The sequence below is a fragment of the Salvelinus alpinus genome, chromosome 9 (assembly GCF_045679555.1).
Source record: "Salvelinus alpinus chromosome 9, SLU_Salpinus.1, whole genome shotgun sequence".
Taxonomy (NCBI): Eukaryota; Metazoa; Chordata; class Actinopteri; order Salmoniformes; family Salmonidae; genus Salvelinus; species Salvelinus alpinus.
Window position 1 is genome coordinate 33,835,738 of NC_092094.1, and position 24,629 is coordinate 33,860,366.

General features: G+C 40.4%; 1 protein-coding gene across 3 annotated transcripts; it reads right to left on the reverse strand.

Moving 5' to 3' along the window:
• Positions 1 to 1,987: 1,987 nt before the first annotated feature.
• Positions 1,988 to 24,420, reverse strand: LOC139584696 (proline-serine-threonine phosphatase-interacting protein 1-like). Of its 3 annotated transcripts, none has more exons than XM_071416818.1 (16): positions 24,402 to 24,420; positions 18,227 to 18,327; positions 18,058 to 18,132; positions 17,900 to 17,934; positions 17,685 to 17,791; positions 17,210 to 17,272; positions 13,852 to 13,956; positions 13,328 to 13,373; positions 12,000 to 12,079; positions 11,711 to 11,809; positions 11,420 to 11,516; positions 10,084 to 10,171; positions 9,874 to 9,959; positions 6,563 to 6,672; positions 6,287 to 6,437; positions 1,988 to 4,500 (listed from the first exon to the last, which is right to left on the reverse strand). In XM_071416818.1, exons 2-15 carry the CDS (start codon positions 18,259 to 18,261, stop codon positions 6,306 to 6,308), a joined length of 1,158 nt encoding a protein of 385 aa, XP_071272919.1. In that variant the 5' UTR covers positions 18,262 to 18,327; positions 24,402 to 24,420; the 3' UTR covers positions 1,988 to 4,500; positions 6,287 to 6,305. The 3 variants fall into 3 exon arrangements, with proteins under 3 accessions (XP_071272919.1, XP_071272920.1, XP_071272918.1); XM_071416819.1 differs by lacking the exon at positions 24,402 to 24,420 and adding an exon at positions 20,334 to 21,279; XM_071416817.1 differs by lacking the exon at positions 24,402 to 24,420 and adding an exon at positions 19,859 to 20,296.
• Positions 24,421 to 24,629: the final 209 nt, after the last annotated feature.

Sequence of the window (24,629 nt, forward strand, 5' to 3'; positions counted from 1 at the left end):
TTTAGATTCTTCAAAGTAGCCACCCTTTGCCTTGATGACAGCTTTGAACACTCTTGGCATTCACTCAACCAGTTTCACCTGGAATGCTTTTCAATTAACAGGTGTGCCTTGTTAAAAGTTAATTTGTGGAACATATGCTGAGCACTTGTTGGCTGCTTTTCCTTCACTCTGCGGTCCAACTCATCCCAAACCATCTCAAATGGGTTGAGGTCGGGTGATTGTGGAGGCCATGTCATCTGATGCAGCACTCCATCACTCTCCTTCTTGGTCAAATAGCCCATTGGGTCATTTTCCTGTTGAAAAACATTCCCACGAAGCGCAAAGCAGATGGGATGGCGTATCGCTGCAGAATACTGTGGTTGCCATGCTGGTTAAGTGTGCCTTGAATTCTAAATAAATCACACACAGTGTCACTAGCAAAGATCCCCCACACCATCACACCACCTCCTCCATGCTTCATGGTGGGAACCACACATGCGGAGATCATCCGTTCACCTACTCTGCGTCTCACAAAGACACGGCGGTTGGAGCCAAAAATCTCAAATTTGGACTCATCAGACAGAAGGACAGATTTCCACCGGTCTAATGTCCATTGCTCGTGTTCCTTGGCCCAAGGAAGTCTCTTCTTCTTATTGGTGTCCTTTAGTAGTGGTTTCCTTGCAGCAATTCGACCATGATGGCCTGATTCATGCAGTCTCCTGTGAACAGTTGATGTTGAGATGTGTCTGTTACTTGAACTCTGTGAAGCATTTATTTGGGCTGCAATTTCTGAGGCTGGTAATTGTAATGAACTTATCCTCTGCAGCAGAGGTAACTCTGGGTCTTCCTTTCCTGTGGCGGTCCTCATGAGAGCCAGTTTCATCATAGTGCTTGATGGTTTTTGTGACAGCACTTGAAGAAACTTTCAAAGTTCTTGAATTTTCCATATTGACTGACCTTCATGTCTTAAAGTAATGATGGACTGTCATTTCTCTTAGCTTATTTTAGCTGTTCTTGCCATAATATGGACTTGGTCTTTTACCTAAGAGGGATATCTTCTGTATACCACCCCCTACCTTGTCACAACACAACTGACTGGCTCAAATGCATTAAGAAAATATATTCCACAAATTAACTTTTAACAAGGCACACCTGTTAATTGAAAAGCATTCCAGGTGAATACCTCATGAAGCTGGTTAAGAGAATGCCAAGAGTGCGCAAAGCTGTCATCAAGGCAAAGGGTGGCTACTTTGAAGAAACTCAAATATAAAATATATTTTGATTTAACACTTTCTTGGTTACTGCATGATTCAATATGTGTTATTTCATAGTTTTGATGGCTTCACTATTATTGTACAATGTAGAAAATAGTAAAAATAAAGAAAAACCCTTGAATGAGTACTGTATATATCTTGTTTTTGGGATATTGATCCGAGGGCCATTAAAAGGGCGACCGTCCCTGCTCTAGTGCATTCACAGATTGATTAAAAGCCAACTTTATCAAAGTAATGTAAAATAATGAATAGATGTGTAATGTTCATAGTGGTGGGGGCAGACATTTTGATCAAGAAAGACCTTTTAGAAAATATGCATATTTTCTCGAACACTAAACATACCAATATGTATTTTACAGTTATAAGGTGAAATCTTAGTCATTTTATTATTTGATTACACTATATTTAGAAAGCATATAAGTCATTTCAAGCTGTATTCATACAGTTTTGTTGAAGAAGAAATATTTCATGTTTTCATATTTTTATCATATTTGTACTGTGTACTTGAGCTTGTGTCCTCAAAACTGACTACACCTTAGCAATTTATAATTATTTTTTACCAGAAATGTGAGATTTTAACCTTTTTTTGGAGTATGCAGAATTACTAGTTATGGTTTATGTCCCTCTTATGATAAATAATTACTTTTGAGGATTACATTATTTATATAGATTATGTTTAGTTACATTTAACTGGTTCAAATCTTGTCGTGGAAATTACCACCAGGGAGTCATAGTCAAACTCAAATGAATCATTCTTTATTATCAGCAAGTTGGAGAGGTTCCAACAAACTTAATGCACCATAGTACACATCTGTCAGGAGCTCTGCCGGGGCAGTCCCATTAGTTCTCTTATATACGGCTATACAAAAAACTTACATAGGCATGGTTCATAGGGTTGGTTCCTGCATGTGGCTGGCACCGTCTCCTACCTAAATTTATAGAACTTATTCTGGGCATTCTGACAAAAAGTCTGAAGAGGGGAACCGTATCCCCCTCATATCTCTACCCAGCACCTATAGGAACCAATGATTGTATGAGTCAAGAAGTACAATTAAAGGCTATCGCTTCAGACAAAAAAACATTCTGGTATACTCCCTCCTCTTATCACTCTGTGATAATTATTATTACATTTTATTCATTTGGTTATTGCTTAAACTATCAAAATACATCATTATAAGTAAACAAAATTAACGCATGAAAACCACAGACACTCTCAAACCCTTCATTCTGGGTTGTACACTCCAACTAGTAACTGATCCTTATTCCATACCCCTTACTTGTAAAACCATTGCAGTAGAATGTTTTAACTTAAGACCTTCATTTCATACAGTTACACATATGCTTGATTACACAATTTCATTTATGGATTCTGGCTTTTGACTTTGTTAAATTATCCAACCCAAATTTAAAATAACAGTCCCTTCTGCGTCGCGTTGAGTCTATCACTCGAATTTAAGACCCTCAATTTAGTACACACTGGCAGAATGTAAATTTACAGACAGGGAAATAAATATACAGCATGCACTACTAACATTGACATACATTATATTCATCTTATATTTCTAGCATTACATTTTCTCATCCCGGGCCCCATTTGTCCCTGTGTTAATGACAAGACGGTATCGCAATGCATTTTTTGTATAAATTACTATACATTTTGCAGTGTGCAGACCTCCACAATCAACCTGATACCCCAAATAAAGCTTTTTGGACAAGCATAAATCAATTACAGGCACACTTGACCACCCCCCCTCCTTCCCGGCACTCATTCTTCTGGCGTTTCTTCATTTTCTTCTTCAAATAGTGTTTCAGTTTGTCCTCTCAATGGCACATGTTCAAAGTGGATGGCCCTTGATAATGTCCCGATTCCAATATCTGGGAATAATCAGATTTTTCCCAAGCAGACAAATCTCTCACCTGAGCTGCCACCACCATCCTTTATGGTGCATTAAGTCTTGTCCATTTTCCGACCAGTACACCAGCAGCATGAGAGAAGTTTGGACGGGATCTCTTCATACACACTCCACGTGGACTCATGCTGCCCTCCTGAGAGAAAAGGCAGTTGATAGCTTCGACTGGATGCTGTGTACAGGTTGCTGGCTCGGACTCAGGTAGAAGTGGTGAAGAACAGGGCCATAGTGAACGCCATTAGGTTAGAGGGGGTGAGGCTCACACTGTTCTCGGTCGAATTAACCCTTCCATGCATCTAGAAACCATCTATGGTCACCTACGCCATAACCCCGAGAGAGGACAAACCAGAAAAACAGTTGAGGGCATTTCTGATTCAGGAAATCCAGAGAAACTATTTACTGTTTGACAAATTATTACTACTACCAATATTCTTAATACAAATTTCAAAGACAAAATCTCAAAGAGAATAACAACACACTGTTGAAACCAAATTGGCTTATACTCCCCTATCACATTGGAGACATCACCGCAGAGGGGCACTTCATTTAATGTAACAGCCCAGCTAACAAAAATGTTCCAACAACTTTGGAGAACATTCCCTTAAGAGTCTCAGTAGACCATTAACTAATGTTTTCATAGGAATGTTCCCGTTATGTGCAAGGAATGCTTCCAAGAAACCATTTCATTAATGTCAAATAGAACTTACCCAGAATGTGGTAATTTAAGATATGTTCTAGACATGCTTCATGGGAATGTTGTAAGAACATTCAATAAATCAAATTCATTTTTAAAGCCTTTTTTACATCAGCCAATGTCACAAAGTGCCTTACAGAAACCCAGCATAAAACCCCAAACTCCAAGGAATGCAGATGTAGAAGCACGGTTGCTAGGAAAAACTCCCTAGAAAGCCCGGAACCTAGAAAGAAACCTAGAGAGGAACCAGGCTATGACGGGTGGCCAGTTCTCTTCTGGCTGTGTCGGATGGAGATTATAACAGAACATGGCCAAGATGTTCAAATGTTCAAAGATGACCAGCAGAGTCAGATAATAATAATCACAGTGGTTGTAGAGGGTGCAACAGGTCAGCACCTCAGGAGTAAATGTCAGTTGGCTTTTCATAGCCGATCATTCAGAGTTAGAGACAGCAGGTGCAGTAGAGAGAGAGTCCAAAACAGCAGGTCCGGGACAAGGTAGCACGTCCAGTGAACAGGTCTGGGTTCCATAGCCGCAGGCAGAACAGTTGAAACTAGAGCAGCAGCATGACCAGGTGGACTGGGGACAGCAAGGAGTCATCAGGCCAGGTAGTCCTGAGTCATGGTCCTAGGGCTCAGGTCCTCTGAGAGAAGAGAGATTTAGAGGGAGCATACTTAAATTCACACAGGACACCGGATAAGACATGAGAAATACTCCAGATATAACAGACTGACCCTAGCCCCCCGACACATAAACTATTGCACTGAAGTAATATGATCACATTCTTGGTTCTAGTCAAGATTCTAGCAGCCGTGTTTAGCACTAACTGAAGTTTATTTAGTGCTTTATCCGGGTAACCATAAAGTAGAGCATTGCAGTAGTCTAATCTAGAAGTGACAAAAGCATGGATGAATTTTTCTGCATTTTTGGACAGAAAGTTTCTGATTTTTGCAATGTTACAAAGATGGAAAAAAGCTGTCCTTGAAATATGCTTGATTAGTTCGTCAAAAGAGAGATCAGGGTCCATAGTAATGCCAAGGTTTTATTTGAGACGACTGTACAACCATCAAGATTAATTGTCAGATCCAACAGAAGATCTCTTTGTTTCTTGGGACCTAGAACTAGCATCTCTGTTTTGTAAGAGTTTAAAAGTAAACAATTTGCCGCCATCCACTTCCTTATGTCTGAAACACAGGCTTCCAGGGAGGGCAATTTTGGGGCTTCACCATGTTTCATCGAAATGTACAGCTGTGTATCGTCCGCATAGCAGTGAAAGTTAACATTATGTTTCCGAATGACATCACCATGAGGTAAAATATATGGTGAAAACAATAGTGGTCCTAAAACGGAACCTTGAGGAACACCGAAATTTACAGTTGATTTGTCAGAAGACAAACCCTCCACAGAGACAAACTGATATCTTAACGACAGATAAGATATAAACCAGGCCAGAACTTGTCCATGTAGACCAATTTGGATTTCCAATCTCTCCAAAAGAATGTGGTGATCGATGGTATCAAAAGCAGCACTAAGGTTAAGGAGCACGAGGACAGATGGAGAGCCTTGGTTTGACGCCATTAAAAGGTCATTTACCACCTTCACGAGTGCAGTCTCGGTGCTGTGATGTGGTCTAAAACCAGACTGAAGCGTTTCGTATACATTGTTTGTCTTCAGGAAGGCAGTGAGTTGATACACAAATGTTCTTGCAACATTCCCATGAAACGTGTCTAGAACATTAATATCTTATGTTCTGAGAACATGGCAACCATGTTCTGTGTATGTTTGGTGGGACGTTGATGGAATATTCTCCTAACCCACAGAAAACTGGACACATGAATGTTCTTGCAATGTTCTCATGAAACGTGTCTAGAACATTAACATTGTATATTTTTAGAATGTGGTAACCAGGTTCTGGGTATATTCTGTTTGACATTAAGGGAATGTTCTAACTAAGGCCAAAACATGCTAAAAAGGTTCTCTGAAGGTTTATGCTAACATAGATAGAATGTTCCCTTAACTAACGGAAAACTGGACACAAACATTAGGGGAACATTACAGGTAACATTACAACAACGATCTCTCTATAATTGTTAGCTGGGAGGCTTTTAAAGTTCAATATTCTTGCACAATTTCTACTTAAAATATCGTAGGGAAGCAAAATGTACTCTATTTGTGTAACAACCCACAAACTGTTGTGCTTGTAGACTCGAGAGGAAAGTAAAAGAGGTAAGTGCACGTCTTTCCATTTTGACAATACATAAGTGAATAATCTCCATCATTAGATAAAACCATGGTCTCAGGTCAGTAACTTCACTCAACAACACATATGGCCAAGACTGAGCTAACATTATCAGCCCTGTAAGGCTTAGAGAAAATGGTCAAACTAAGACATGCGGGGTGGGGGTATGCTATGTGCCCTATAGCCTTACTACTTGTGCCAAGAAGAGTTCATTCTTTGGCCAGATAGGATCCAGGGACCAGTCCTGACATGCCGTTTCTCTTCACAGTCCACCAGCCATCCATATCTTGTTCAATGACCACAACCGTCTCCCCTGCAAACATGGACAGCTCGTCCTCACCCTAGAAATGGACAAAGCCGGGTTAGGCAAGTTGTGGTTCAAATGTAACAGAAACGCGAATCCACTCATTCTTAGTGTAGGCCTATATGCTGAATGCAGGCATATAGAGTGTCAGAATATTCTGACCTGAGCCTCATAGTCATACAGAGCCTGGTACTCCTCTCTGCTCTCTGAGATGGTTGGCTGCACTTGCTGAAATCCAGGAATGGAGGCGTACACTCCATCTGATGTGTTGGCTAAGGATTACACAAAGGCAAGCAGATTAATCAGTTATTTGGTCAAGCCACTGGCAGTTTGAAACCTCATTACTACCTCTATTAACTGAACTGAAAAAGTAAGCCCATGTGATGTAGTGTCAGACCCTGCTTAATATTGCTGAAACAGCTACTTTTATGCGAAGGGACAGTCACCCTTAGCGGCGGTGGCAGAAAGCTGACGTTTCTGTTTTTTAGGGATACGGTATTTTTAACCTAACTTCCGTTTCCCCTGAAAAACAGAAGTGGGAACTCCGCTCAGGCGTCTTTCTAGGCCTGCTACGTTAGGTTAAAACCTCTTGAAGCTAAGGGGCAGAATTCTTATGTTTGGAAAAATAACGTTCCCAATGTAAGCTGCCTATTTCTCAGGTTCAGATACTAGAATATGCATATAATTGACAGAGTAGGATAGAAAACACTCTAAAGTTTCCAAAACTGTCAAAATATTGTCTGTGAGTATAACAGAACTGATTTTGCATGCGAAAACCTGAGGAAATCCAACCCGGAAGTGACTCTTATTTTGAAAAATCACTGTTCCATTGCCTGCCTTTCGTCCATTTAAAGGGATATCAACCAGATTCCTTTTCCAATGGCTTCCTCAGGGTGTGAACAGTCTTTAGACATAGTTTCAAGCTTTTATTCTGAAAAATTAGCGAGATTTATCAAAACGTGTCAGTGGATAGACGGATGTCCTTACATTAGTTCATGCGCTCGACACTGGTTGCTCGACATTTTCTTTCTCTCCAGTATTGAATAGTTTACAGTCCGGTTGAAATATTATCGATTATTGATGTTAATCAACCTGAGGATTGATTATTAAAAACGTTTGACATGTTTCTACGAACTTTACGGATACTATTTTGAATTTTCGTCAAGCCTTGATGACCTGCCTAAGGCTGTGGAATAGTGAACATAACGCGCCAAACAAATGGAGTTTTTTTTAATATAAAAAATAATCTTTATCGAACAAAAGGAACATTTATTGTGTAACTGGGAGTCTCGTGAGTGCAAACATCCGAAGATCATCAAAGGTAAGCAATTCATTTTATTGCTTTTCTGGCTTTCGTGACCAATATACAATGCTGCTAGGTGTTCTTAATGTTTTGTCTAGTGATCGATAAACTCAAACAAACGCTTGGATTGCTTTCGCTGTAAAGCATATTTTCAAAATCTGACACGACAGGTGGATTAACAACAAGCTAAGCTGTGTTTTGCTATATTGCACTTGTGATTTCATGAATATAAATATTTGTAGCAATTTTTTTTGAATTTGGCACTCTGCAATTCAGCGGTTGTTTACGAAAATGATCCCGCTAAAGGGATCCGTGCGTCAAGAAGTTAAGGGACAGTTGACCTGCAATCAGATGGATGTTTGTGCCCCCTGGTGGTCAAGTAAAATAGATGGAAAACCTGCACGATAAAGTTATGGGCTACTACTGTTTCCAAATTATGAGTGGAACAAGACTTTTCCCTTTTAGATAACACAATGCATTGTTATAAGGGAACATAGAAAAAAACATACATCACAATCCTCTTCGTCTCTGTTTTTACCTGACAAGTAACAATGTAATGACAGTGGAAAAACATATCCCTGACCCTGTCCACAAAATGGTTTCTATTGACAGTCCTACACACAATGAAAAGTACCACACTTACTGTATTTACACTGAACAAAAATATAAACACAACAACATGCAACAATGTCAAAGATTTTACTGAGTTACAGTTCATATAAGGAAATCAGTCAATTGAAATATATTCATTAGGCCCTACTCTATGGATTTCACATTACTGGGAATACAGATATGCATCTGTTGGTCACATATGCCTTTAAAAAAAATGGTAAAGGCGTGGATTAGAAAATCAGTCAGTATCATTTGCCTCATGCAGCGCGACACTACTCCTTCGCATAGAGTTGATCAGGCTGTTGATTGTAGCCTGTGGCCTTGTCCCACTCCTCTTCAATGGCTGTGCGAAGTTGCTGGATATTGGCGGAACTGGAACACGCTGCCGTACATGTTGATCCAGAGCATCCCAAACATGCTCAATGGGTGACATGATTGGTGAGTATGCAAGCCATGGAAGAACTGGGACATTTTCAGCTTCCAGGAATTGTGTACAGATCCTTGCGACATCGGGCCATGCATTATCATGCTGAAACATGAGGTGATGGTGGCGGATGAATGGCACGACAATATGCCTCAGGATCTTGTCCGGTATATTTCTGCATTCAAATTGCCATCGATAAAATGCAATTGTGTTTGTTGTCCGTAGCTTAAGCCTGCCGATACCATGACCACATGGACACCATGGGGCACTCTGTTCACAACGTTGACATCAGCAAACTGCTCGTCCACACGACGCCATACACGTTGTCTGCCATCTGCCCGGTACAGTTGAAACCGGGATTCATCCGTGAAGAGCTCAATTATCCAGCGTGCCAGTGGCCATCGAAGGTGAGCATTTGCCCACTGAAGTTGGTTACGATACCGAACTGCAGTTAAGTCAAGACCCTGGTGAGGATGACGCGCACGCAGATAAGCTTCCCTGAGATGGTTTCTGACAGTTTGTGCAGAAATTCTTCGGTTGTGCAAACCCACAGTTTCATCAGCTGTCTGAGTGGCTGGTCTCAGACGATCCCGCAGTTGAAGAAGCCAGATGTGGAGGTCCTGGGTTGGCGTGGATACACATGGACTGCGGTTGTGAGGCCGGTTGGGTGCCAAATTCTCTAAAACAACATTGGAGATGGCTTATGGTAGAGAAATTAACATGACACTATCTGGGAACAGCTCTGGTGGACATTCCTGCAGTCAGCATGTCAATTGCACACTCCCTCAAAACTTGAGACATCTATGGCACTGTGTTGTGTGACAAAACTGCACAATATAAAGTGACCTTTTATTTTACCCAGCACAAGGTGCACCTGTGTAATGATCATGCTGTTTAATCAGCTTCTTGATATGCCACACCTGTCAAGTGTATGGATTATCTTGGCAAAGGAGAAATGCTCACTGACGGGGATATAAACAAATTTGTGCAAAGTTGAGTGAAATAAGCTTTTTGTGCGTATGGAACATTTCTGGGATCTTTTATTTCAGCTCATGAAACATGGGACCAACATTTTACATGTTGCATTTATATTTTTGTTCAGTGTAGTTACAGTAATTTTAGCAGCATACATACCAGTAGGTGGTGCTAGTGGCTGTGAACCGTCATTGACGTTTGTTTTAGAGCCAGCCGATGAGTTCCCTTGCAAAAGGTTTGAAAACCTAAAAGTAATTCAACAGAACTTGTTTTGTTTCACATTGTAAAGATGTTGTTTTGATGGTTACATTATTTCAAATACGCATTCTTGTAGTGCAACAACAGAAAATCTTTATAAGTGTCTCTAACCTCTTCATAACTCCTCCTACAAAGCAGGCACTGCCATTGCTGTCTGTCGAGGGCTCCCTCTCATAATAGTTCTCAAACACAATGGGAGCTGGGAAGAAACCACAGGCATTCAGCAAAGCAAACTCACCAAAGGCCTAAGTAAAATGTGTATCACAGAAAGGTGGATGCACTGCAAAGTGCAAACAAAGGGGGAACACATTATTTCTCCATGTGGCCACATACAGTGCCTTACAAAAGTATTCAGACCCCTTGGATTTCTTCACATTTTATTGTGTTACAAAGTGGGATTAAAATGGATTTAATTGTACTTTTTGTCAACAATCTACACAAAACGGTATTTTTATATATTTGAAAATAAAGAATTCATGACTAAAATAGTCATTGCATAAGTATTCAGCCCCTTTATTTAGGCAAGCCTAAATGAGTTCAGAAGTAAAATTTGGCTCAACAGATCACAAAATAAGTTACATGGGGATCTATTTTCAGATGGCGTTAAGGCGGCACGAGTGTCAAACACATGTTAGTTTGCAATTTTGTCATGTAAAAACTGGAACACAGGCATTTTCCAGCTCTAACTCCAGGTTTGGCAATTTACCTGTCTTATATCAACTCGCTTGCACTCAGCTAAGCACAGACAATATCCTAGAGGAAAACCTGCTTCACACCAGAGACTGGAAGAGGAATTCCCCTTTCAGCAGGCCAATAACCTACAACACAAGGCCAAATCTACACTGGAGTTGCTTACAAAGAAGACAGTGAATGTTCCTGAGTGGCCAAGTTATAGTTTTGACTTAAATCTACTTGAAAATCTATGGCAAGTTTTGAAAATTGCTCTATAGCCATGATCCCCAACATCTTGACAGAGCTTGAAGAATTTTGAAAACAATAATGGGCAAATATTGCACAATCCAGATGTTCAAAACTCTTATAGACTTATCCAACAAGCCTCACAACTGTAATCGATGCCAAAGGTGTTTATAACGTGTGTTGACTCAGGGAGCTGAATACTTATGCAACGACTATATTTTAGTTATGTTTTCATTATTATATATATATATATGTATTTTTTTATTCTTCCACTTTATTCTTCCATTCTTCCACATTACAGCGTATTTTGTTTAGATTGTTGACATTTAAAAAATAAAAATAAACAATTTTAATTCCACATTGTAACACAATAAAATGTGAAGAATCCAAGGTGTCTGAATACACACTCTATTCTCATCAATATTTGACTAAGTTGACATTTGAAAAGTTCAGAGATAATATTGAAATGTTCAGACCTGGAACATATTCATGTACACAAACCAGGAAACTGGACAGGTGGTGTACTTACCTGGTGGACTTGAGCCAGTGCTTTTCATCTCAACAAAGCAGTCATTGTCTGCCGTGATGTCACACAGTTCTAGAGTTTTCCTCACTTCTTCATAACACTGAAAGTACATTTTGGGCACGGCTTAAACACATTAAATTGGCTTTCTTTGTTAACTACTAATCAGCTCTACAGCCCAGTTATAATCTAGTAGTTATTTAAGCTCCTATATGGTACAGTCAATACAAATTCTGTATATTGTCTTACATACTGGATTACAATACAACATGGTAAGGGAAGACAAACTTCACCAACCTCATCATCTTTGACACATTGCATTGAGAATTGGTTACAGTGGACCCAGATGGCATTCCTCAGGATGTTGATACGATCTCCCTCCTGCTGCTGAAAGACCTGCAAACCAAATTTCTATTGTATGATTCATCTGTATTGGATGGACATCCCCTTTTTACAACAATCTGTGAACCAGCAGCTAGTCTGATAGCAAATATTTACGTCATTTAAGAAAAGTTTGTCTCATCGTACTGTTCAATCCAACTTAAATTATTTCCTAGGACTAACATCAGAATATGGCTTAATGTACCTCACAAGTACTCTCGTGTGTAGTTTCCCATTCTTGACGAATCTTGTCTAGCTGTTCAATATTTGACATGTATTGTTTTTCTGCAGACAAAGAAGAAAAGGTGGTACTCAGATAATACACAGTCCTTTATGTTTCTCTCATCTCACCTTTTATTCATTTTTTATATTACAAAACATACACATACAAACGAAAGTATACAGAGACACACAAACATCAACGACATCACACCTGCCCAGACCCACCTGCTCCCTCACACCCTCCATCTCCAGCGCCCGCATCACTCTCCGCCACATGGCCGCAAACTGCACCATTTTGTTTCTCTCGGTCACCCACACACTTTCAACATTTAGATAATAAAAAATGTTGACCTTTCCATTGTGTTGACGGAGGATTGGTTGATTTCCAGTTTAAGTATACACTTTTTTTCAAGATGATTGACAAGAAAAGTATTGTCCAACCCATCGGGTATCTCACTGCATCCTCATATGCCATGTCTTTAAATATGCAGACAGACGGAATAAAAGTAAATTCACCACATTGTAATATTTCTGACTGCCAACTGTCTAACTCCGCCCAAAACTTTTGGACTTCATAGCTTTCTACACCTGCATTGCTTGCTGTTTGGGGTTTAGGCTGAGTTTCTGTACAGCACTTTTAGATATCAGCTAATGTAAGAAGGGCTTAATAAATAAATTTGATTTGATTCCCAGAAGGCAAGGATTTTTGAGTCATTGTTAGTTTTACATTTAAGACATGACTGCCGTTGTGCTATAGAATTTGTGAATTTTGTCTCACGTAATAAATTCTATACATTAATTTATACTGGATTAACCCTACATTTTTGTTAACTGTAATTTCATTAGTTATGTGCCAACATTCCCTCCAACTTGTGCCAATACCAGTTATTTTGAAGTCTTAGTTCCAATAGTTTATATTTTTTTCTAAGAGATTGTCAGTTGTACATGTTTCCTTTAATGACTCCTATGCTGGAATAATTTTTTAAGGTTCAGTGGAGGGAACAATATCTATGGCCTTTCGAAATATCATCTGCACATTAGAAGCCAATTCCAAAATTACTTGATGAAATAGGAACTGAAGTCATTGATGAAATAGGAACTGAAGTCATTGTACAACAGTTCATTTCTGTTAAATCTCAGCAATATGGTGATGAAAGGGAAACAAAACCAAGCTGTCAAATCATGCTGTGGCTTCTCAGCAATCTTGATTTCGAGGATCTTTAATTAGCCAAGTCATAGACTGCCTTTATTCGTAGTATTTAGATAAAAAAAATGGAAAAGATAGGAGCTCACTAGCCTAGTATCCCTTACCTGCCTCTCCTGCTGCCTCCCTGCACTGCTTAGACTTGTTGTGCACCTGCAAACGAACAGGAATGTTACTGTGACTGGGAGGAAACCATTGCATAAATGTCAGTACTAAAGAGTATGGAAATGATCTTACAATTACATAATTGGAAATCCTTTAGTACGTCTTTAAAGAGGAAATGATAGAACAGAATTTCTATTTCAACACTCAGGTGAAGAGGAAAGTTGCGGTAATCTTCATGAACAAGGGTTTTACTTAATGCCACACACAGCAACAGTGCAGAATGGGTGTTTCCATTCACTCTATGATGAAAGTCCAACATCCTCTGCAATACACATCCTTTGTAATTTTTCAAACAACTCAAAACATGTACAGACTGAACATAAAGTATTTTTCGGTCAATCTTACACAAGTACTCAGAGGGAGTACTAATTTCATACAACTTAATTGTCTATTTCTAAGCCTTGTTCCCATTGTCAGGTAAGTAGATGTGTTGTCCAGTGTGGACGGGAAGAGTAAAGTGATTTACCCTCTCAGCCTGCTTGGGTGTGGTGGTAGCTACACTGATCATCCTCTCAGCAACTTGCTCTGCCTCATCCGCCTCTCTGCACCTCTGGTCATAAGTTCTCTTAGACTGGGAGGGAAAGAACACACAGAAAGGGAACTTGTTGTCTGGTTTACAATACTACACAATGTACATACCTCCAATTATTAGATACTGACAGCTATTATTATTTGAAACTTTACAGGAAGTTGCTGCAAGATGAGGAACAAAATACAATTGAGAGCGAGAGATGCATGTGTAAGCAGAGAGACTAAGATAAAACAAACAAAGCAGGATTTGCTAAGCCGAGAGTTAAGATGTTTCAGAGGCGCTCCCTCGGCTTGCCACAGAATTCACACATCCACTACAAGACCAAAAATATCTGGACACCTGCTCGTCGAACATCTCATTCCATTCTGGGAAGGCTCGCAGTCTGCGTTTCCTATTCATCCCAAATGTGTTTGATGGAGTGGAGGTCAGGGTTCTATGCAAGCCAGTCAAGTTCTTCCACACCGATCTTGACAAACCATTTCTGTATGGCCTTCGCTTTGTGCACGAGGGCATTGTCATGCTGAAACAGTAAAGGCCCTTACCCAAACTGTTGCCACAAATTGGAAGCACAGAATTGTATAGAATGTCATTGTATGCTGTAATGTTAAGATTTCCCATCACTGGAACTAAGGAGCCAAGCCCGAACCATGAAAAACAGCCCCAGATCATTATTCCTCCTCCACCAAACTTTACAATTGGCACTATGGTAGTGATGTCCTGGCATCTGCCAAACCCAGATTAGTCCGTCGGACTGCCAGATGGTGAAGCGTGATTCATCACTCCAGAGAACGCGTTTCCACTGCTCCAGAATCCAATGGCGGCAAGCTTTACACCACTCCAGCCGACACTCATTGCGCATGGTGATCTTAGGCTTCTGTGTGGCTGCTCGGCCATAGAAACCCATTTCATGAAGCTCTTGACGAACAGTTTTTGTGCTGACGTTGCTTCCAGAGGCAGTTTGGAACTCGGTAGTGATTGTTGCAATCGAGGACAGGCGATTTTTACACGATATGCACTTCAGCACTTGGCGGTCCCGTTCTGTGAGCTTGTGTGGCCTACCACTTTGCGGCTGAGCTGTTGTTGCTCCTAGACGTTTCCACTTCACAATAACAGCACTTACAGTTGACTGGGGTAGCTCTAGCAGGGCAGAAATTTGACGAATTGACTAGTTGGAAAGGAGGCATCCTATGACGATGCCACCTTAAAAGTCACTGAGTGCTTCAGTAAGGCCATTCTACTGCCAATGTTTGTCTATGTAGCTTGCATGGCTGTGTGCTCAATTGTATACACCAGTCAGCAATGGGTGTGGCTGAAATAGTCAAATCCACTAATTTGTCCACATACACTATACAGTTGAAGTTGTAAGTTTACATAAACATAGGCTAGAGTCATTAAAACTAGTTTTTCAACCACTCCATAAATTTCTTGTTAACAAACAACAAAGAATTGTTTACAGACAGATTATTTCACTTATAATTCACTGTATCACAATTCCAGTGAGTCAGAAGTTTACATATACTGTTGACTGTGCCTTTAAACAGCTTGGAAAATTCCAGAAAATTATGTCATGGCTTTAGAAGCTTTTGTTAGGCTAATTGACATCATTTGAGTCAATTGGAGGTGTACCTGTGGATGTATTTCAAGGCCTACCTTCAAACTCAGTGTCTCTTTGCTTGACATCATGGGAAAATCCAAAGATGTTTTTTTTTTTTTTTTTTTAAACCTCCACAAGTCTGGTTCATCCTTGGGAGCAATTTCCAAACACCTGAAGGTACCACTCTCATCTGTACAAACAATAGTACGCAAGTATAAACACCATGGGACCACGCAGCCGTCATACCGCTCAGGAAGGAGACACGTTCTGTCTCCTAGAGATGAACGTACTTTGGTGCGAAAAGTGCAAATCAATCCCAGAACAACAGCAAAGGACCTTGTGAAGATGCTGGAGGAAACCGGTACAAAAGTATCTATTTCCACAGTAAAATGAGTCCCATATCGACATAACCTGAAAGGCCGCTCAACAAGGAAGAAGCCACTGCTCCAAAACCGCCATAAAAAAGCCAGACTACGGTTTGCAACTGCACATGGGGACAAAGATCGTACTTTTTGGAGAAAAAGTCCTCTGGTCTGATGAAACAAAAATAGATCTGTTTGGCCATAATGGCCATTCTTATGTTTGGAGAAAAAAGGGGGAGGCTTGCAAGCCAAAGAACACCATCCCAACCGTGAAGCACGGGGGTGGCAGCATCATGTTGTGGGGGTGCTTTGCTGCAGGAGGGACTGGTGCACTTCACAAAATAGATGGCATCGTGAGGTAGGAAAATTATGTGGATATATTGAAGCAACATCTCAAGACATCAGTCAGTAAGTTAATGCTTGGTCGCAAACGGGTCTTCCAAATAGACAATGACCCTAAGCATACTTCCAAAGTTGTGGCAAAATGGCTTAAGGAGAATAAAACAAAGCCCTGACCTCAATCCATAGAAAATTTGTGGGCAGAACTGAAAAAGTGTGTGCGAGCAAGGAGGCGTTCAAACCTGACTCAGTTACACCAGCTCTGTCAGGAGAAATGGGCCAAAATTCCCCCAACTATTGTGGGAAGCTTGTAGACGGCTATCCTAAACGTTTGACCCAAGTTAAACCATTTAAAGGCAATGCTACCAAATACTAATTGAGTGTATGTAAACTTCTGACCCACTGGGAATGTGATGAAAGAAATAAAAGCTGAAATAAATAATTCCCTCTACTATTATTCTGACATTTCACATTCTTCAAATAAAGTGGTGATCCTAACTGACCTATTTTTACTAGGATTAAATGTCAGGAATTGTGAAAAACTGAGCTTAAATGTATTTGGCTAAGGTGTATGTGAACTTCCGACTTCAACTGCATATACAAAAATATCTACAGTACATATTGTGCACTCACATTTACACTAAAGCTTGTTAGACCTCTACACTCTTTCCACAGCTCGTCTTTCTCTTCCACCCTCTCTCACAACGCTTGACTTTAATGGCCCTCCATGTTTCCATTTTTATCTGTATGCGCTTGGTGGTGTGCCTTATATGTTTTGTGTATATAACCAATTTACTTACCAGCATATAGAAAAACCTTAAGGTTTTCTTGAACCATACTAACCAAAGGTTCTTTGTAAGTAAAGCTAAAATAACCCTGACACATTGTGCCCTACCTACCACAGACAAACATAACTATAAGGTTCAGGGTTTGACGTCACACAAACAAGCATACAGATAAAGAAATGAAGATGGTTTCTGGTAGGAACTGTGCTCACCTCCATTGTTTTCTTGTATAAAGACACCTTTATCTTCTGAACCTTGTCCATGATGCCTTCAAACTGAGACAGAGGAAAGTATACTGTGACTGACGCACAAATTGCTGATCAATTACAGATCAATAGTGGATGTCTGTCCTTTATCATGGAAAACAGCAAATGGTTATGAACATTTGATATCAAAGTATATGAATTAATCATACAACATATGTAGATATTCACCACTATGAGCTAACAATAGATTGTCTTTAGACATGCAGTTCCAAGAACATGACCTGAGATACTAACTTACAGAAATCTATGTACTGTATCTCACTACAGTGTTTAGGTGGGACAACTCAAACCGTCCAGTGATTCTGGAAACATTATAGGGTGATTATAGTAGCCACATTACTTCACTGTCTGTCAGATAGAAGTAAAAACTCCTGTGCAATTTCCTCATGTGGGTGAATACTATAAAAGGTCAAACCAAAACCTTTTTTCTCTGCTCTTTCTGTCGCTCCCTGAACTGTTCCATCCTCTTGACCTCTTCCTTTAACACCCCAGACAGTTGTATGTGTAGGTTCCCAATGTTCTCAATTTCTACAAAACATGAGATTTGACAACATTACAAATCTGGGATGAAGTAGAGTGCCGCTGACAGATGTTGCAACTCCATAGCTAACAGGTGGACAATTGTGTTCTACTTACGGACTTTGAATTGGTCAAGGGATGCTTTCAAAGTGCTGTGAAAAGAAGATAACTGTGAGAATGTGCAGATACATTCATTTCACACACACACCTCTCTCTCTTTCCACCAAAAAGTAAGGCATTTAGTTTCCATGAATCCTGAGAGCAGAGCCACTCACTTGATCTCACAGAGTCCCCCTGCCTTGCGTGCAATCATCACCAACTCTTTGCCATATCTCTCTTCAGCAGATGCCCTACCCAATGGAAACACAATATTTCTTAATTTATAATTGTGGCCTAATATAATTTCATACACAATGTAGGAAACGCTTTGCTGACAACAATTACCTCATCTTCAAGAGCTCCTCCATATCTTTGCACATCCGTCGACCATCACAGAGTCTCTGGATGAGAGCCTCATATCCCACATTACTGATGAAATCCACTCCCTACAACCATACAGAATCATACCATTATCTTAGCAACCTCAAATAAACAAATATGTTTTAATATAAAGGTCCAAAGAAAGTCATTTTCAAAAAATAGATGCAACAAAGCAACTATTAATCTTTCAGCCACAGCCTTTATTGACACTTATCCAGCTTTGTGGTGTTTGGCAAAACAAAATGATTTAATGGATGCTGTGTACATAATAGTATTGAATGCCAGTGCAGGTGAAAGTCATAAACATGTTGTATGATACATCACCTGTTGCTGGGCCCACACTGTATCACTCATACCTTACAGTACATACCACCCAGTTACCACAGGAAAACAACCATAAACAGTAGTTGGTCATCACGTACTTACCAGTATCAGAAATTATTCCACTGTCAACCACCTTATGTATCAACAGCAAACAATTGAATGTGTTCTGTTAGCGGAACTTTGGCTTATGCATGATTGTGTACTATGTGAAGTCCAAAATAAATAAATAGATGTAGAATACAGAATGTCAAATACTGGTATTTGTATTACACAATTATTATACAATATCAAACATAATTCAATACCAAAAATATTTAATACAAAGTAATAAGAAAACATGTACAATAAGTGAATGAATTTCATGTGTTAATTTTCATTTGCAAAGGTTAGAAGGGGATTATGGTACTGAGCCTGCAATGCAAATCAACCCAGAAGTTGTCTGTGGCTTTGTAGTTCTGACAATGCATCACAGTCAGAAGATAGAAAACAGAAAGAGTGGGGAGCCTGGCCTGTTCACGGTTGGGTTCGTTTTAAAGGAAGCTCAGCAGGAAAGGCTTATCACGCTTACCGACACGCTGAAAAGAGCAATCCAGCTAAGATAATGAGCTACACCCAAGTTGTGTAGAACATTTGTCAGCGACTATTTTACAAAAATGGGGCCTAGTTATTTAGATAAATTACATAATACACCAGTACATTTATTATTCCACACACTGAAGAGCAAGTTTCCACAAAAATAATTACTAATACATTTCTTAAACATAGCTTCTGAAAAAAAGTTTTTGTCAAGAAATTGGCTGAGGCCATAAAACAAACACATTTGTAAAGACTACAATCTGAGAGCCAATGAGAAATACTATGGTTAATTTAGTAAAGTACTGCCTCTGAATTTAGTCAAGTACTGCCTCTGAAGCGGGTATTATGTCTTAGGTGTTATGTCATCACAAAAACATAACGGCAGGTAGCCTAGTGGTTAAGAGCGTTGGGCCAGTAACCGAAAGATCGCTGATTCAGATCCCTGAGCTAACAAGGTAAAAATCTGTCGATGTGCCTTTGAGAAATGCAGTTAACCCACTGTTCCACGGTAGGTCGTCATTGTAAATAAGAATTTGTTCTTAACTGACTTGCCTATAAAGGTTACATTTAAAAAATAATAATAAAAAAATTGCCTTTGTGCAGTGCATTTCTAAAAATAACCTTAACCTATCTTAACCATAGAGATCATATAGATTGAGCATCCAAGTAGTTAGTCAGTATGTTAAAGTAACTCACCCAAAATACATCTTTGAATTGTAAAGTCATCTCAGCAATAGACCAAATATAATATACTCTGCGAGTGGATTCAGTAAAGAAAGCACTGATGGTTGTCAAAGCCAGTTAAAATGTACACACAGGAAACCCCCAGCTGGTACACAGGGCTTGGTTCACTAGTTTGACTCAAATGAGGAAGTGTTTTGGTGTGGTGTCAGCTACCACATACAGCCTACATCTAAGATAACATTTACGTTGGTTGTTATTTGATAGATACTGTAAGTACATGCTTTTGGGCATCTTTCTAAATATGTTTTCGATAAGTGATCATTCAAGAAACCCATCCTGCTCTAAAGTACATAAATAGACATTCTAAAGCAGGAAAGTGAACTCAGAATTTACAAACCATTCTGTCTATCATAACAATGTGTACACTGATATTTCTGATCAATTTGATGTTATTTTAATGGGCAATACATTCTCTTTTCTTTTTTACCTGAGTTTAAATGTTTGTCAGAATCTGTATCAATCTTCTTCACGATGCCCATCATTTTTTCCCTTTGCTCAGCTGGACTATTTAAAAAAAAAAGTAATCTCTGTCCTAAAACCCAAGTGGAGAGATAGTGAATATGACTGAGAGGGGAAAAGATTATTCAGATGAAGAAAAAAATGAAAACCTCAGTTCCCAGCAGAACAGTGGTTTTCAACCAGGAGTACTGGGACCCCTGGGGGTATTTGTCCTATCCCAGGAGATACTTCAGAAAACTCATGAGACCATAGGGTTACTGGTAAAATGCACATGAGGGGGTACTTTAGGGGTACTCTAGGCAGAGTAAAATTCAGTTGGTGGTACAGTAACCAAAAAAGGTTGGGTAACACTGCATGTCATGCTCAGTGCTGGTGGACACATAATGTTCTTCATGATTGTGGGAGCTCTTTCCAAAGGCAAGGTGCATCACAAGCAATGCAATGGTTAAAACTGCATATTTCATCTATGAAGAAGGAAAAATGCATAATGTTTGCATCTTTTGTAAGCTTAAAGAAGTATACAGCTTTAGAATTATTATATACTGTAATATGTTGCCTGATTCTACACTACTATGAAAAAGTGAAGACTAGCGCCACCTGGTGGTGGACATTGAAGAGAGTGAGTTGGGAGTAGGGGCAAAAACAATGCATACAGTAGATACTGTAGCTAGCTATACCAAACACAGGAGGCTGGTGGCACCTTAATTGGTGAGGACAGGCTCGTGGTAAATGTCTGGAGCGGAATGATATCAAATACATTAAACACATGAGCTGTGTTCGAACACCCATACTAACATACTTTATAATACATAATTAATGAGTATATACTACATACTAAACTCAGCAAAAAAAGAAAGCTGAACATAAACTGAACAAGTTCCACAGACATGTGACTAACAGAAATTGAATAATGTGTACCTGAACAAAGGGGGGGGGAGGGGGGTCAAAATCAAAAGTAACAGTCAGTATCTGGTGTGGCCACCAGCTGCATTAAATACTGCAGTGCATCTCCTCCTCATGGACTGCACCAGGTTTGCCAGTTCTTGCTGTGAGATGTTACCCCCCCTCTTCCACCAAGGCACCTGCACGTTCCCGGACATTTCTGGGGGGGGAATGGCCCTAGCCCTCACCCTCCGATCCAGCAGGTCCCAGATCCGGGATCTTCGCTGGCCATGGCAGAACACTAACATTCCTGTCTTGCAGGAAATCACTCACAGAACGAGCAGTATGGCTGGTGGCATTGTCATGCTGGAGGGTCATGTCAAGATGAGACTGCAGGAAGGGTACCACATGAGGGAGGAGGATGTCTTCCCTGTAACGCACAGCGTTGAGATTGCCTGCAATGACAACAAGCTCAGTCCGATGATGCTGTGACACACCGCTCCAGACCATGACGGACCATCCACCTCCAAAGCGATCCCGCTCCTGAGTACAGGCCTCGGTGTAACGCTCATTTCTTCGACGATAAACGCGAATCCGACCATCACCCCTGGTGACACAAAACCGCGCCTCATCAGTGAAGAGCACTTTTACCAGTCCTGTCTAGTCCAGCGACGATGGGTTTGTGCCCATAGGCGACATTGTTGCCGGTGATGTCTGGTGAGGACCTGCCTTACAACAGGCCTACAAGCCCTCAGTCCAGCCTCTCAGCCTATTGCGGACAGTCTGAGCACTGATGGAGGGATTGTGCGTTCCTGGTGTAACTCGGGTAGTTGTTGTTGCCATCCTGTTAGCTGTCCCGCAGGTGTTATGTTCAGATATACCGATCCTGTGCAGGTGTTGTTTCACGTGGTCTGCCACTGCGAGGACGATCAGCTGTCCGTCCTGTCTCCCTGTAGCGCTGTCTTAGGGGTCTCACAGTACGGACATTGCAAGTCATTGCGCTGGCCACATCTGCAGTCCTCATGCCTCCTTGCAGCATGCTTAAAGCATGTTCACGTAGATGAGCAGGGACCCTGGGCATCTTTCTTAAGGTGTTTTTCAGAGTCAGTAGAAAGGCCTCTTTAGTGTCCTAAGTTTTCATAACTGTGATCTTAATTGCCTACCGTCTGTAAGCTGTTAGTGTCTTAATGACCATTCCACAGGTGCATGTTCATTAATTGTTTATGGTTCTTTGAACAAGCATGGGAAACAGTGTTTAAACCCTTTACAATGAAGATCTGTGAAGTTATTTGGATTTTTACGAATTATCTTTGAAAGACAGGGTCCTGAAAAAGGGACGTTTCTTTTTTTGCTGAGTCTATATGGTCATTTTAGTATACTGCATGCGAACAGTATCCTTTCAGCGCTTCTTCTGTCTACCGGAAGTTGATGCTGTTGCTATGCAACTTCTTGCTAGCTCGTGGTAATGTCTGGAGCGGAATGGTATCAAATCGATCGAACACATGAGCTGTGTTCGAATACCTATACTAACATACTTTACACTACATAATTACTGAGTATATTCTACATACTGTAGCAACCCGCACAGACCCGCGTAGGTTGTGTTGTCCTTACCAGTACCCAGTATTCGCGGGGTTCGACATGCCAATCAACCTGCTATCTGCCAATCACGGGAATGCCTGGGATGTTCTGATGCCGGGCATCCTGGCGGTTGGCGGGGGATGGAGCATTGGACGTTAAGACCAGGTTTAGCCTTTGTTCTCTCTCTTATGTCTGGCCTTAACAAGAGAAGGTCACAGTTGGCTTGTGGGTTATCTTTCATGTATTTGGCGTGGGCTACGGAAAACAGTAGCCTGTGTAAAGTTGGGTTAATAAACCAATTGTTCCTTTATGATCTAGTCAGGTCATTACAATACTATTAGGTCATTTTAGTATAGTGCAAACAAACAGTATCCATTCAGTTGAGTGTACTTGCACTTCTTCTGTCTACTGGAACTTCTTGCTAGCATAGCTAACAAATTACTAGCTGGACATCTTACGACTTCATTAGCAATGTCCATTGACAACGCACAATGACTATACCACTTAGCTAAGCATGACGTGAATAATCAAGTCAATAAACGTTGGGTAGTTAGTTAACATAGTTAATATACTTTCAAGTTCGATGTATTAGTAGCCAACTAACGTAAAGTAGCTAGCTAACATACTGGTACAGACAAGCAACTACTGTAATGATATGTTATGTGGTTCGTAAGGTTAGCGTAGCAAACAAATTGTCAGCCAACATAACATGTAACGTAACATATTTCAAAAGTCATTACTTTATACCATTGGATAACATTTTCTTAACATTTGTCATAATTAGTTAAAGCAATGAATTTGTATCCTCTCTCTTTCGGACTTCAGCTGCATATTTCCCTCCATTTTCTTCAAATCTGAAAAAGTTGTGAAGTCACGCCCATTTTCTGAAGAATTGCATTATGGGCCCTAAAGCATGGAAATATTCAACCTTTATTTAACTAGGGAAGTCAGTTAAGAACAAATTCTTATTTACAATGACAGGCCTACCACTGCCTAACCCGGACGACGCTGGGCCAATTGTGCACCACCTTATGGGACTCCCTATCACAGCTGGTTGTGATATAATCCGGGATCGAACCCGGGTCTGTAGTGATGCCTTTAGCACTGCGATACTGTGCCTTAGACCGCTGTGCCACTCGTATCTACTGCTTGTATACTTCGTATTTTGGCAAATGTAGTAAGAATCCGGGAACTTTGGGCATACTAACTATATCCATACCATGACCAATAAACATACTACATACTCAATTTATGTCACAAGTAGTAAGGTTAGTGCAGTTAGTATGAGTATTTGAATACAGCTATGGTTTCCATGTGGTTGATGCCATTCCATTTGCTCCAGCCTTTTATGAGCCATCCTCCCCTCAGCAGCGTCCACTGATACTAAAGTTTGGTTGACAGTCATTGAGCCAAAAAACGATGTGCCTACACTTAATACTAGGATATTGCTTGGCTAGGATGATAAGGCTCCGAATTTCCATGAAATACATGATTTGGTGACAATTCTGAAGTCAGACGCGTTAGCTACAGGCGACCGCCTGGCAATCTGTAGGAATAATTATCGTAAACAAACCTTTGCGTGCTCCAATCCGAACAGTTTGGGTAAATATTTGGGCAATAATGATGATGACAAGACGTAAACATCGACCTGACAAAAAATGTAGTTTCTTGTTTTTATCCCGCCCATTTACTTGGTTGCCATGGTTGAATGTTTAACTCCCACCGGGGTAGCCCGAATAATGAGCTTTGTGATTGGTTTGTATTTCTTCAGTTACCACCAAACCAATTCATGATTGGATAT